Raw genomic sequence first — 13,153 nt, forward strand, 5'->3', positions numbered from 1 at the left:
TATTAAGTATAAATTTTTTAAAAGATAACATAATTTTTTAAGATAAAAAAAGTACTTAAAATATAATAACTCATGATCACACTCATAATTAAGATTAAGATTAAATATAGTAAACAAAATTATGTTATTGATATCAAAAGTCACAACGTGACCTTAGTTATTATAAAGTCAAAAATTAGATATAGGGACAATAGTCAAAATTTTGTCCTGCAGCAATATCAAAGTCAGAAATTATGTTGACAAAATTTAATTAACTTAAATTTACTTATTATCAATTTTAAATGAGAAAATATATAATCAATAAAATTTAGTTGATTTAAATTTCTTAAAATTAGGATTTTTTTGCATCTTACAAATAAATAAAAATTTATCAGTTATAACTTTAATTAATTTCAAAGTTGTAAATATTAGGATAATAATTAAATAATAATTATTTGAGAAAAATAGTAAATTATAATTTTATCTATAGTAAAAAAATTTAATAAAATACAGAATGTTTAATCAACACTTCTAATGAACTCCGTGCTTTTATTATAGTAGTATAGATAGTATAGATTATTGTTGATCTATTTTGGATTTCCTGTATTTTGCTTCTCTACTTGAGGTATCTATCATTTTATTGAAATTCACTCTCTCATTGTGTCTTTTTTCTTTTATGTGAATTTATAGTTTGTTCGGCCAATGCAAGTTTTTGAGAAATTAAAATTGCTTAGTGTTTTCTTTTAGTACTTGTTTTAGAAAAACTGTTTCTATCATGAGTTCAAGATATTTATATTCATGTTCTATGTAAAATTTTATTCCAACTTTAGTCATGAGGGGACGTTGAGATTCATGGAGTAATAGAAGTTCTTGATTCCTTTGCAAGCATCGTTTAATTGCTCTTATTGTTTTTAGGCATTTATTTACTCTTCAAATGAGTTGATCTTTAATTTTTGTCTTTTAAATGAGTTGAACTTTAATTTTTGTCCTTAATCAAACTTATATCTAGCGAGACATAAATTATTTAAAAACTCAAGGTATAACTTATGAAATAATATAATGTGAAAATATAAATTTATGCCACGAAAAAATTATTTACCTTAAAATGTTAAAAATTATTTACCTTAGACCGACACAAAAAAGGGACAAAAGTGCAAATGAGCCGGTTTTAGGGGCTTGAACTTGAACAATTAGATATAGTAGGAAATGCAGTTTCTAGTACAAAGTTAAAATTATTTCTATCTCATGAGCTAATTTTACGAATTCAATCAATCACACTATGATTCAAACATTTCTTTACTTCATTTTTGGAGTTAACTTCTCAAATAATCACTCAATTAATATTTATTATTTTATAAAATTATCTTTTGTTTTTTAAGAAAATTGAAATTAAAAAAAAAGACGACTTTTTGACATAATAACTATTGCTCCTAGGCCCTAGCTTTATCTCATATTAGTTGTCCATTCCTTTTATACGTTCCTCAAGAAATCATAAATAAGAAGGATAGTTTTATTAATTTATCCATTAAGAAACTTTACAAACTTGCTTACACTTTTAAAAAGAATTAATTATTAGGCTAAAATGAAAAATAAAAATTAATTCTCTTTTGATTTTATAAATGTAAATTGTACCTAAATCCCATAGTGATTCTTCCCAATTACATTTTATCCCTACGCTTTTAAAAATTATCCGAAATTCCTTCTTTTTGGTGGAATCGGGATACATCACGTACGTTCTGATACATCACGTAAAGTGATATATCCGACCGATTCATCGCGTAAAGTGATATATCCAACGTCCTAATACATCACGCAAATAATGTATCCAACCGATACATCACGTAAAGTGATGTATTAGAGAATAAGAAAGAGTAGGGATTTTGTATTTTTTTCAAATGGTAGGAAATTTTAGAGAATATGGTAAAATAAGTTATTTATTTCGGTAATTTTTCCTTTATTGACAAGTAATTTGGGACAACTATTTTCAATAATGTGGACAATTAATATAGGACTGGCGGAATAGTTGAGAGAAAAATTTAACTAATTTTCTTTTGATTTTATAAATTGATAAATAATTTAAATACAACTATTTTCAGTAATGTGGACAACTAATATAGGACGAGGCGAGTAGCTGAGCAACCATATGAGAAAACAACACTCATTTTTGTTATGCAACAGGTATCACCTCCTGTTTTTAGAATTGTTCTTTCATTTTCTTCCAAAAAAAAAGTGACTATCTAAAATAATAACTATTAATTAAATAATCATATGAGAAATTAGATCTCATTTTTATTAGGCATAGGTCTCACATCCGACTCTTAAGATGTGTTCTTCCATTTTCTTCAACAAAGAAAACAATCATCTGGATAATAACTATATTAATTAATTAATCATCTGAGAAATTAATCCTCATTTTTGTTAGGCAAGACGTCAATGATTACACTAAAAATAGCGGCGACTGTATATATATGTATAATTCATACTCCCTCTATCTCATTTTAGTTGTCATGATTTCTTTTTTAAGAGTCAAACTATATGAACTTTGACTAACATTTTAAGATATATTTTTTTATCATATTGATATGAAAAAAATTATAACTTATAGTACTTTTTGTATAGTTTTTGAATATCTAATTTTTTACTTTATAATATTGAGTTAAAGTAATATAATTTAACTTTAAAAATTAGTCAAATTGACTTTCGAAAAGCGCAACATGACAACTAAAATGGGACGGAGGGAGTATATAATATGGTATGTCAGCTTGTGTATAATTTATGTATATCGGTTAAAAAATGTTAAACAATAAATTTGTTCAACTATTTGTGTAAAAATTTCGTAATTTATTCTTTGCCTACTAATTCCGCCCCTCTCACATGAGAGGGGGGGGAGCCAATGTGTTGATTTCGATTTCGGTCAAACCTAGTAATTTTGGTTCAAACTTTGAATTTGTAGTAAAAAATCTATTGAATATGTACAAATTGTTAATTAATTAGAACCTAGTAAATTGAATTAAAATTTCGAACATAAACTTCAAATACATGACACTACTAAAAAGAGTCCAAAAAGTGACAGAACAAAAAGCGACGGACAGCGTCGCAAATAAACTGTGAAGGATAAAACGACGCTGTCCATCATTGTTTTTTTTACTAAGAGCGACGGACAGGGACGCCTAGTCCGTCTCTTAGTTTGGCAGTTTTTTTTAGCTAAAAATAAATATTACTTTTATATAAATATTTTATATATTTTATTAAAAAATAATTATTTATAAATTAAATATTACGACGCCGTCCGTCATAAGTATTTATTTTTTATTTATTAATATTCTTTTTAACATAGCGACGGACAATGTCGCTAAGTCCGTCGCTATTGGTCAAACGATTTGGTCAAAAAATTTAAAATAACGACGGATTGGGTCGCTTTGTCCGTCGCTTTTTGGTCAAAATGGCGGTCAAATATTTTAAAAAAAACCACGGACTGGGTCGCTTTGTCCGTCGTTTAGGACTTTTGAAGTTAAACTTAGAAACTTTTTAGGTTTGTATAAATTTTAAACTCTTTCTACTTTAAAGCTAATTTGAATAACTTAGATACTTGAATTTTAGGATATTTTAATTTAGAACTTCAACTTGAATGTAACTAGTATGTAAGTTATTTATTTCGCTAATCCTAAATTTATTTAATTTATGTTTTTTTATATATTGTATTGTTACTTTACATACAGACGTCATCTAGTGATGGTGATAGATTCGGGATCATCTTGGAGTTAGCCATTCTGGTAGGAGTACAAAGAAGTCTAGGAGACCTATTGATCCTGAAGATATCCCAGGAGATATTTCTTCAGCGCCGGAGATGCAGCGCCGCCGAACTAGTCCTACGCTTATTCATGTTGTGCCTTTTGGGACTATGGATCATTTAGTTTACCATAGTCAGTTCCGCAGACCATGCGGCGCTTCTTCTTCTTCATAGATCCGATATACTTCATATGATCAGACCTACCATCTACCCACAGAGGTTATTGCTCGACCCTAGAGAGTAGCATCTTCGTCTACTCCATCTCCTACATCTCAGTCACCTCACATATCTACTATGAGACTTAGAGATTCTAGTGTTGAGACTAACACTTCTACAGCATCAGCTTCGCCTTCTTTTGCTAATAGAACAGTGGCAGCACATGATGTGCCTGGTTTAGCTCCTGGCAGAGGGACAGACTTGGGAGAGTCATAACTGAGCCTGATGGATCCTCATAAGTTTAATGTTTTATTTATTTTTGCTACATTCATAAATTATTCATTAACTAATTACATGTTTATTATGTGTCTTGCAGGTGGCATCTTCGAAAGAGGCTTCTAAGGCTCTTCAGGAGAGTGTTAGGAGGCTATATACTGAGCCCTATCACTCTTGGCGGGAGATTCCAAACAGTATTCGCCAGGCAATGTTTAATGAATTCAAGGTATATATATGTTTAAATCTATTTTTTTAAGTTACGTTTAATATTTTTACTATACTTTACTTAACTAATTATTTAACGTTATTCATTTTTTCAGACTTTATGTACCTCAGAGCCAAGGTACAATAAGGTTATTGCGACCACTTTTGAAAGAAAAGCGAGCGCCATACTGTCTAGCTGGCTAAAGAAAGCTAGGGATGATCGGGAACTTTTGAGTTGGATGCTGCCTCATATATTTGAAGAATTATGCCGGTATTGGGATACCGAGGAATTCAAGGCTTTGTTTGAACAAGAAAAAAAAGCAAGAGCAAGCCTAAAGGGTGGCTCGTTGCACACCGGAGGTGCAAAGAATGTTGGTACGAATCAGAGGGAGATGGTAATATTTCTAAATTTTAAGTTTAAATTCATTTTCTTAAATAAATTATTTGACAAAATATTATTTTATTAATTGTATTTTTATTTATAGGAAAAAGAATTGAGACGCACTTTCTATCGTCATGAAGTCTTTAAAAAGATTCATGTAAAAAAAGAGACTAATGTGTCAGATCCAGATGAGTGGGTGAGGAAAGGGCCGAACGAGCCTATGTAAGTTATTTAACATAATGTATAATATATTTTGATTGTAACTTTTATTTTTTAATATGCAGCAAGATTATGAGCGGCACATACGTCATATGGGAGATTCGATCCAGCTAACGCCTAAACAATCCACTCAAATTTGGACAGAAAAAGTGGTTGGAGGCAGCCACAAGGGCCGAATATATGGAATGGGCTCTAGGAATAATGTACGACGACTCCAATCAGGTTTAGAAGGTATTGGATCATCGCGTCAAGCCGAGGCCATTGACGGGGTTCAGATAGCTGCTATGTCTTAGCAAATTGCAGAACTTACACGCGCATTTGCAGAATCTGAGAAAAGAAGGGTTGAGGAGCAAAAAAGTATGAATAAACAAGTTGAGCAAATTAAAAAAAGAAGTGCTCAACCTCGCCCGTCAACCTCCGCCCCGTTATTCAAGAGGATCCATTCCGGATGAATCCGACGATAGTGATGAATATATAGCAAATAGTCCTTAGGTTCCCTATGTTAGTTTATGAATATTTTGAAATCTTTTGTTAACTTTGAAATACTTTAAATCGTTCTAAATAATGATTTTATTCGTTTTAAGTGTTTAATTATGTTTGTTATTATGTATTTTACGTATTTTGTTTGTTGTTATTTGTATTTGAATGGGCTGAATTTCTATGAAGTGAATTGAATTTTGATTGCAGGTAGACAGCAGAAACTGCAGGTTTCTGCTGTCAAAAATATTGCAGAAAAGCGACGGACAAGGTCCTTTAGTCCGTCGCATTTCTGGAATTTTTTTAATTTTTTTTTCCAGAAAAACGACGGACGGAGACCCAAAGTCTGTCGCTTTTTTGAAAATTTTTAAGAACTCCAAGATCAAACAGCGATGGACGGAGACCAATAATCCGTCGCTTTATATTAAATAGTTACTTTTTTAAAAAATTAAAACAACGGAGTCTGTCGTTTTTATATATATATTTTTTTAATTAAAAAAATTAAGGGGCAACGCAGTCCGTCGCTTTTGGCAACCTTGTCCGTCGCTTTGTTAAAAACGTCGATCAAAAAAGCGACGAAAATAACTGCATTGCTTTTTTCCGTCGATTTTGATCAATTCGTCGCTTTTTTGCATCGTTTTTTCACATTTTTTTTTAGTAGTGTGAGCCCACTCAATTCATGGAAGTGTACTCGTGCTGCAAAAATTCTCAAACATAAGAATCTAATTTGCCGTTAAATGTTAAATGATTTAATTATTGTAATTTGTAACTGAATATATGTTTCATCTGTTCATTTTTATGTATAGTATGTGATTACTATTATTTGAGTTACGAGATTCTCGAATATTTGTTAAATAGTATTGTGACTATGATAATTTTTTATGTAGTTTTAATTAAATGTAAAAACATTTAAATGAGACATTGCATGGAAATGAGCTAAGGGACATTACGACTTTGACTCAGTCTATGAACGTAACATGCATGCATAGACAATTTGACATATTCCCTAGTAACGTAACATGCATACATACACAATTTGACATATTCACTAGTTTTATATTACTTGATCCTTATATTAAAAATATTTTTTTAATTTTACTGATTAATTTTAGCAGATTAAAAGAAATTTATCATTTTCTTTCTATACTATCCTTAATTATCATTAAATAATAATACATAAAATATAGTATAGCCAATGCAAATTTAATTTTTCAAAGCACAATATTAAGTAAAATATATCTTTAATTAATTTTTTTTTAAGGAGTGTAATAGGTTAATAGAGGTCAAGGAATATAAAGCAGAGGGAGTATATACGTAGGAGAAAAATATTTGAGTTTCTGCGTGAAAAAGGACAAAAACTTAAGACCTCGTTAATGGGATTAACGGGAAAATTAAGGAAAGAATTTTAAAAATATAGTATCAGTACTAATTAATTTCAAGTCAATTTAATGAGTTTACTTTGAAATTTCTCTAGTTCAGATTATAGCTTAATTAGTTTGCCATATTTTTAGGGTCGTGACGACTTTGAGTCAATTTTATTTACAGTTGGCAATCACATGATACTTATAACTAATTAGACTGTTTTATTTTCAACTAATTAGGTTAAATTAATTATTAGACAGTATGTTATTTTTAATAGAAAGCGTTTTATTTTTAAAGTAGAATTTTTCAACATGAAATTTCAATTTGTCAGGACCTCAAAGCGATATTGGACATTGATGGAATTTTTTGTTTTTAAAATTTTAAATTAATTATTAGACAATGATTTAGCTAAAGTATGAATCTAACTTGCTTAAACAAATAAAGAACTAGTTTAGTAGTAATACACTAATACTCAAGCTGGGATACTTTATTAATTAAGGAGTAAATTTAATTACACTATTTTATAAATTAAAAAAAAATTTAACCTTCAACCCTTTGAGTAATTGACTTTTTATTTTAGCCGAAATCATGTGAATTGAGATAACCATTAAATAGTGCATTCCATATTCCCTATTGTAGTGGAGCAGATCACATGGTTTTAAATTCCAAATATGCTCCACCAAATTAGTTGACTCAACTTTAATATTAGAACTAATATACTTTTTAGTTTTTTTTTCAATTTAATCAAAAGAACTACTAATATTATATTTAGGAGAAAATTAGGAAGAATCATTTTGAAACAAGTATAAATATATCTAGGATTCTAAAGGCCAAACTCACTCACTCACTTTCTCTTTGAGTTCTTAATTTGCCTTTTTTTCCCCCATACTCTCTATTTGTCATTTTGAAGGAGTGAAAACATGGAGAATATGGGAAGCCAAAAAAATAATTCTTTTCACACAAAACAAGTAGAAAAACTAACAAATATTACTATCAAAGGGATTCTTGGCTTGTTGATGGACAACATTGATGGAGGTAAAGTTGCAAAATTGTTTATAAATAATATATAGTAACACAAATTTGTGTGTGTTCTTGAGGAGTACTTGTCTTTGAAACAAAAATAAAAACTATTTTCCAAGCGTTTCTCTATTATCAAATGAGTTTAAATTGGATAGATTGTCAATAAGAGAATATATAGTTTTTGCACTATCAGATTATCTAAAGATATCAAAAATCGATATGTAATTTTAAAACTAAGACACGTTACCTTCTAGAACAAATATACATGAGCTAATGGTATAAGATTCCTATACAGCCGATATATATATATAAGTTAAAATCTTATAAAATATGTTCATAATTCTTTGTTTTTCTCAACAACAAAAAAAAACTCACTTTCATTTTCAAATTGAATTTTCCTACTATTTGCTTAGTGTAGAATTTCTTTTTTTTTTTAAAAAAAAAAATGAAAAAGAAATCATATAATAGAGCCTAGATATAGCAAATATTGATTTTAGCGAAACGTTTTAAGCAGGGGTACTGAAGCTATCCTTTGTTCAAGGAGAGTCAATTGATCCACCTTATTTGGTCCTATTTTCATTCCGGGAGGGGAAGTGGATTCTCACCCGAGAGACACAAGCTAACTTTCCCAATAGAATAGTCCCGTCAAAAAATTGCATCTGTAGCTAGGTTAATTTTTTTAAATGTATATATACTAAAGTAACTATATATGTTGAATAACGTTTAGCTTAGCAATATACCTTTTTACTTCCTTATATTTTATATGTTTGTTTGTGAAAATCCTAGCTCAACCACTGATATTTTTCGGCAGGTGAAGATAAGAGGGAAGTGATCTCACTAGGAATAGGAGATCCAACAGCTCATTCTTGCTTTCACACAACTACTGCTGCTAAGGAAGCTGTTGTTGAGAGCCTTCTTCTTGACAAGTTTAATGGCTACTCTCCCACTACTGGTCTTCCCATTGCTAGAAAGTAATGTTATATTTATTATCTTTGTAATTTAACATGTTCTATCACGTTGTCTGTCTTATTTTTCAAGTTATTACTAGCTAATATCACTCATTATGAAAAGTTATAACTTATAGTTATCTCTTAAGTAGTATGATTATTCGAGCATATATAAAAATTAAGCTCTCACTATATAATATGTTTGATTTTTCCTATACATGGATATAATCAAATATAATGTGATTTACTCGTTTCACGTAATTAACTTGAAAAGGGATACACTGATTATATATATTATATGTATATGTATGTATATTTTATGTATATTTATAATTAAACATTCAAAACTTATACATTTGTTGGCTATTTCGTAAACTAGATCACTCAAAGGCATTGAACTGTAATCACCCCTACTATTAAACAATTGAATTGTATCTCCTAAGTTCATGCAAGCATATATGCATGAAAATTACTAAATTTATTACAGAATTTAAGTTATATACACTGACAGTATTGTACTGGTGAAATGAACAGGGCAATTGCAAACTACTTGTCAAGAGACCTTCCATATGATTTATCACCAGAAGATGTATATGTTACTGCTGGTTGTACACAAGCTATAGAGACAGCAGTGTCTATTCTTGCAAAACCAAATTCTAATATTTTGTTACCAAGGCCTGGCTTTCCAACTTATGTACTTTGTGCTGCTTTTAGAAATGTTGAAGTTAGGTACTATGATCTTGTACCTGAAAATAATTGGCAAGTTGATTTGAAGGCAATTGAAGATTTGGCTGACCAAAATACTATTGCAATTGTTGTTATAAATCCTGGGAATCCTTGTGGAAATGTCTACTCCTATGACCATTTGGAGAAGGTATGGTGCCCGCTTTTCCAATCCTGAATTATAGAGCTACGATACAATTAAATTTGAACGAATAAAATGTTGAATTTCATGATTGGTTCATCTTTGACTCTAGCCTCTCATTTAACTCATTACTCTAGGCTCGCAGTGTGTGCACTTACTTATTTTATATTGGGTTGCGATGAGTATCTATCATCAAGTCGTTTGGAGTGGACCCTCCATATTTCAGGGCAAACAGAGTCACACTCGTTAATAAAATCATTTAATAGCATTAATTATAGAAAAATTATTTAACTAAATAATTAAGTCTTATCTCTTCCTAAAATAAGTAAATATTTACTATATTAGTAGTGAGGGTGAAATTGAAAAAAGAGATAATTAACTATATTAGTATTACGAATTCTGTCATTTGCAGAAATTTAAAGGTTTGTAATATTCATTAATGTTATTCGCGTATATCACATAATTAACAATCTCACAAAAAAGATTGGGAAAAAAGTGTTTTACATGTGTTTCAACCCTTCAATTTTGTGTTCTTTCTTCATCTTTATATATATACACATGTTAATAGTTTTTACCTTATCAATATATTTCAACATGTTATATATAGTTGCTAGCTTACATTTCTTATTTTTCGCACTAATTAAAAATAATTACATGTAATTATATTTTAACTAACTTTATCACTAATTACATTTTAAATTCAGAGTAATTAAGGAATCACTAATTAATATGCTTTTTTTTTAATGATCAGATAGCAGAAACAGCAAAGAGAGTGAAGACATTAATCATAGCAGATGAAGTATATGGACACCTTGCATTTGGAGAAAACCCTTTTATATCAATGGGATTATTTAGTTCATTAACACCAATATTAACTCTTGGTTCATTGTCTAAAAGATGGTTAATTCCTGGTTGGAGACTTGGTTGGTTTGTCATTAATGATCCTAATTGCATCTTCAAATCCCCTAAGGTAATTGTAATTTACTACTACATTTCTGTCCCAAATTACGTGATACTTTTTAAATTTCGAGAGTTAAATAATTTTTTTTTAATCATGATTTTTTCATACGTACATCTCTAAAGTATCATTTCTTGTGACTTAACAGTACTTTTTACGTAACTTCAGAATTTGTAAAGTTCATGTCAAATTCACAATCCAAAAGCTAAAGTATTAATTGTCGAAATGCGAAAGGTGCCACACAAATTTAAACATATGAGATAGTAACAATCTCTTCAACTTTCGTGAGTCAAATGAGTTTATTTTTTTACTCCAATTTTTTTGTATGTATTTGCAATATTTTAATTTATCAATTATTATGACTTATAATAGTAATTTTTTTACGTAATTTCCAAATGTGTAAATTTTATTTCAAAAAATTAAAAACTTCGTTTGCAAATTCATGATCAAAATTAAAAAGTCTGACTATGCCACATAAATTTTAACAGAAGAGATATTAACAATCTCTTCAACTTTGCAACAATAAAACAAAAAGCAGACCAAAAGATTAATCATACTAATTAATTAATTAATATGCAATACTAATTAATCACAAGTTTTTAATTAATCTCTCAGATTGTTGAACGTATTAAGAAGTATTGCGACATAGGTGGAGGTCCTGCAACTTTCATACAGGTTTGTAGCTTATATATAATTTATTTATTTGCCCTCTTTTTATAGCTCTAAATTGAACAATTATTTTTAAACTAATAAAGTAAATGAGTATAAAAAATATTTACATAGTTAAAGAATTTAATTCATACACGTATAACTATTTAGCATTTTGTAAACATTATCAAATGGGGAAAAGAAAAATGCACATATAGTCACTTTCGAGCTCTTGTAATTGAAGAACCACTATCGATTTGTAATTTCAAAATTCACAAGTGAAACCTTATAATAATATCCTGAAGTTTCACTTATTGAATTTGAAAATTCCACAACAATAATTACTTCTCAAATGTAGAGTCGAAAAGTGACCAGTAAACGTTATTTCTATCTGTTAGATCTTATTTACTTATGTACCTTAGTTTTGAGATGATAAATCTCTCTGTCATGAAAAACAATGTAAGAAAAACATATTTTCAATATCTGTTTATATAAATTAAACTCTAGGGTGTTGTTAAATTATATTGATATAGGGTGTATGAAATATATATAATTGATTATGTATATAACTTAAATTCTTATCGAGTTTAAGTTTTATGTATTGACAATATAAAAATGTTATAACAAAATAATATCGTTTTATACGATAATTACATATAATTGATTTCTATATATTTACGCTGTTGTTCGTATATATAACTTAAATTCTTTTCGATTTTAGGCAGCAGTCCCCAAAATTATAGAAAGCACCAAAGAGGATTTCTTCAGAAATACACTCAAAATGCTTAAGAAGAATTCAGATATATGTTATGAAAAAATACAGGATATTCCATGTATCAATTGTCCTTATAAATCTCAAGGCTCAATGGTTGTTATGGTAAACTCTCTAACTTCCCCAAAACTTCTAATTTCATACACTTTTGTCCCTTCTTTTTTGTTTTTTCCTTCTTTTTGGTCCTTCTACTTTTTAATTTTTTAATTTTTTCTATATAAAGGTGAAGCTCAATTCAGCCCTTCTCAAAGATGTAAGTGATGATATTGACTTCTGTTTTAAGCTTGCTAAGGAGGAATCTGTCATTTTACTTCCAGGTATAGTAAATAAAGCTTTAAAATATTATTTTTTAAAATATGTTTAATTGAACCAGAGTTTATGAAGAAAAAAAAGACTTGACTTATATAAAAAATATCCTTAGAATATTTGTTATCTTAAGCACACTATGCTATTTCTTGGCTATAAGAATACGCTAGTAAAAATAAAATTAGAAGTTTAAAGTTAACGATCTTTTATATATAAACTAGAAAAATATTCACTTTTGACAAATTTAAATGATTTGTTTTTTCAGGAACTGCTGTGGGATTGAAGAATTGGCTTAGAATAACATTTGCAGTTGAGCCATCTTTTCTTGAAGAAGGATTAACAAGATTGAAATCTTTTTGCCTAAGGCATTCCAACCCCAAAATAATGAATTAATTAATTTACTGAATTTTGTTTTCATTTTCTTGGCCAATTTGGTGAATTAATTTGAAAAGAAAAATGTTTAATTTCTGTTAGAATAAGAGTATTTTCCTTATTTTAGTTGATAATGGGATCAATGGGATGTATTTTTCTGTTAACTTGGTATTAGTAGATTTTATTTTGTTCTTACATTGTTCCACACGTTTGATGTTTGTAACGACTTCATAGATATATCTATCTTAGTTTCATAATTCTTTCGTAAATCGTTAATGAGAGAGTCTTGCGGTATATAATGTTATAAATTAATATCAATATTATAAAAAACAAAGGTTTGACTAAATGATTATACATAAAAAATAAATAAAATGGTGAATGATCAAGGTTGATAGCTACATGATGATCTTTAAAATAAAC

General features: G+C 28.9%; 2 protein-coding genes across 2 annotated transcripts; both read left to right on the forward strand.

Annotated features, from left to right (window-relative positions):
- Positions 1-4,063: 4,063 nt before the first annotated feature.
- LOC129894908 (uncharacterized) lies at positions 4,064-5,013 on the forward strand. Its single transcript, XM_055970509.1, has 4 exons — positions 4,064-4,153; positions 4,302-4,427; positions 4,522-4,800; positions 4,891-5,013. The coding sequence occupies exons 1-4, from the start codon at positions 4,064-4,066 to the stop codon at positions 5,011-5,013; spliced, it is 618 nt and encodes a 205-aa protein (XP_055826484.1).
- A 2,693-nt stretch (positions 5,014-7,706) lies between these two features.
- LOC129889761 (probable aminotransferase TAT2) lies at positions 7,707-12,921 on the forward strand. Its single transcript, XM_055965193.1, has 8 exons — positions 7,707-7,880; positions 8,677-8,836; positions 9,347-9,686; positions 10,429-10,647; positions 11,251-11,310; positions 12,005-12,160; positions 12,279-12,372; positions 12,627-12,921. Exons 1-8 carry the CDS (start codon positions 7,766-7,768, stop codon positions 12,752-12,754), a joined length of 1,272 nt encoding a protein of 423 aa, XP_055821168.1. The 5' UTR covers positions 7,707-7,765; the 3' UTR covers positions 12,755-12,921.
- Positions 12,922-13,153: the final 232 nt, after the last annotated feature.

This window comes from Solanum dulcamara, chromosome 1 (genome assembly GCF_947179165.1).
Source record: "Solanum dulcamara chromosome 1, daSolDulc1.2, whole genome shotgun sequence".
Taxonomy (NCBI): domain Eukaryota; kingdom Viridiplantae; phylum Streptophyta; class Magnoliopsida; order Solanales; family Solanaceae; genus Solanum; species Solanum dulcamara.

Coding starts and splice junctions, on each gene's coding strand:
- LOC129894908 (XM_055970509.1), top strand. CDS start 4,064: ATGAGACTTAGAGATTCTAGTGTTGAGACTAACACTTCTACAGCATCA. Junction 4,154..4,301: donor GAACAGTGGCAGCACATGAT/GTGCCTGGTTTA, acceptor TGTGTCTTGCAG/GTGGCATCTTCGAAAGAGGC. Junction 4,428..4,521: donor CAATGTTTAATGAATTCAAG/GTATATATATGT, acceptor TCATTTTTTCAG/ACTTTATGTACCTCAGAGCC.
- LOC129889761 (XM_055965193.1), top strand. CDS start 7,766: ATGGAGAATATGGGAAGCCAAAAAAATAATTCTTTTCACACAAAACAA. Junction 11,311..12,004: donor GTCCTGCAACTTTCATACAG/GTTTGTAGCTTA, acceptor TTTCGATTTTAG/GCAGCAGTCCCCAAAATTAT. Junction 12,373..12,626: donor ATCTGTCATTTTACTTCCAG/GTATAGTAAATA, acceptor TTGTTTTTTCAG/GAACTGCTGTGGGATTGAAG.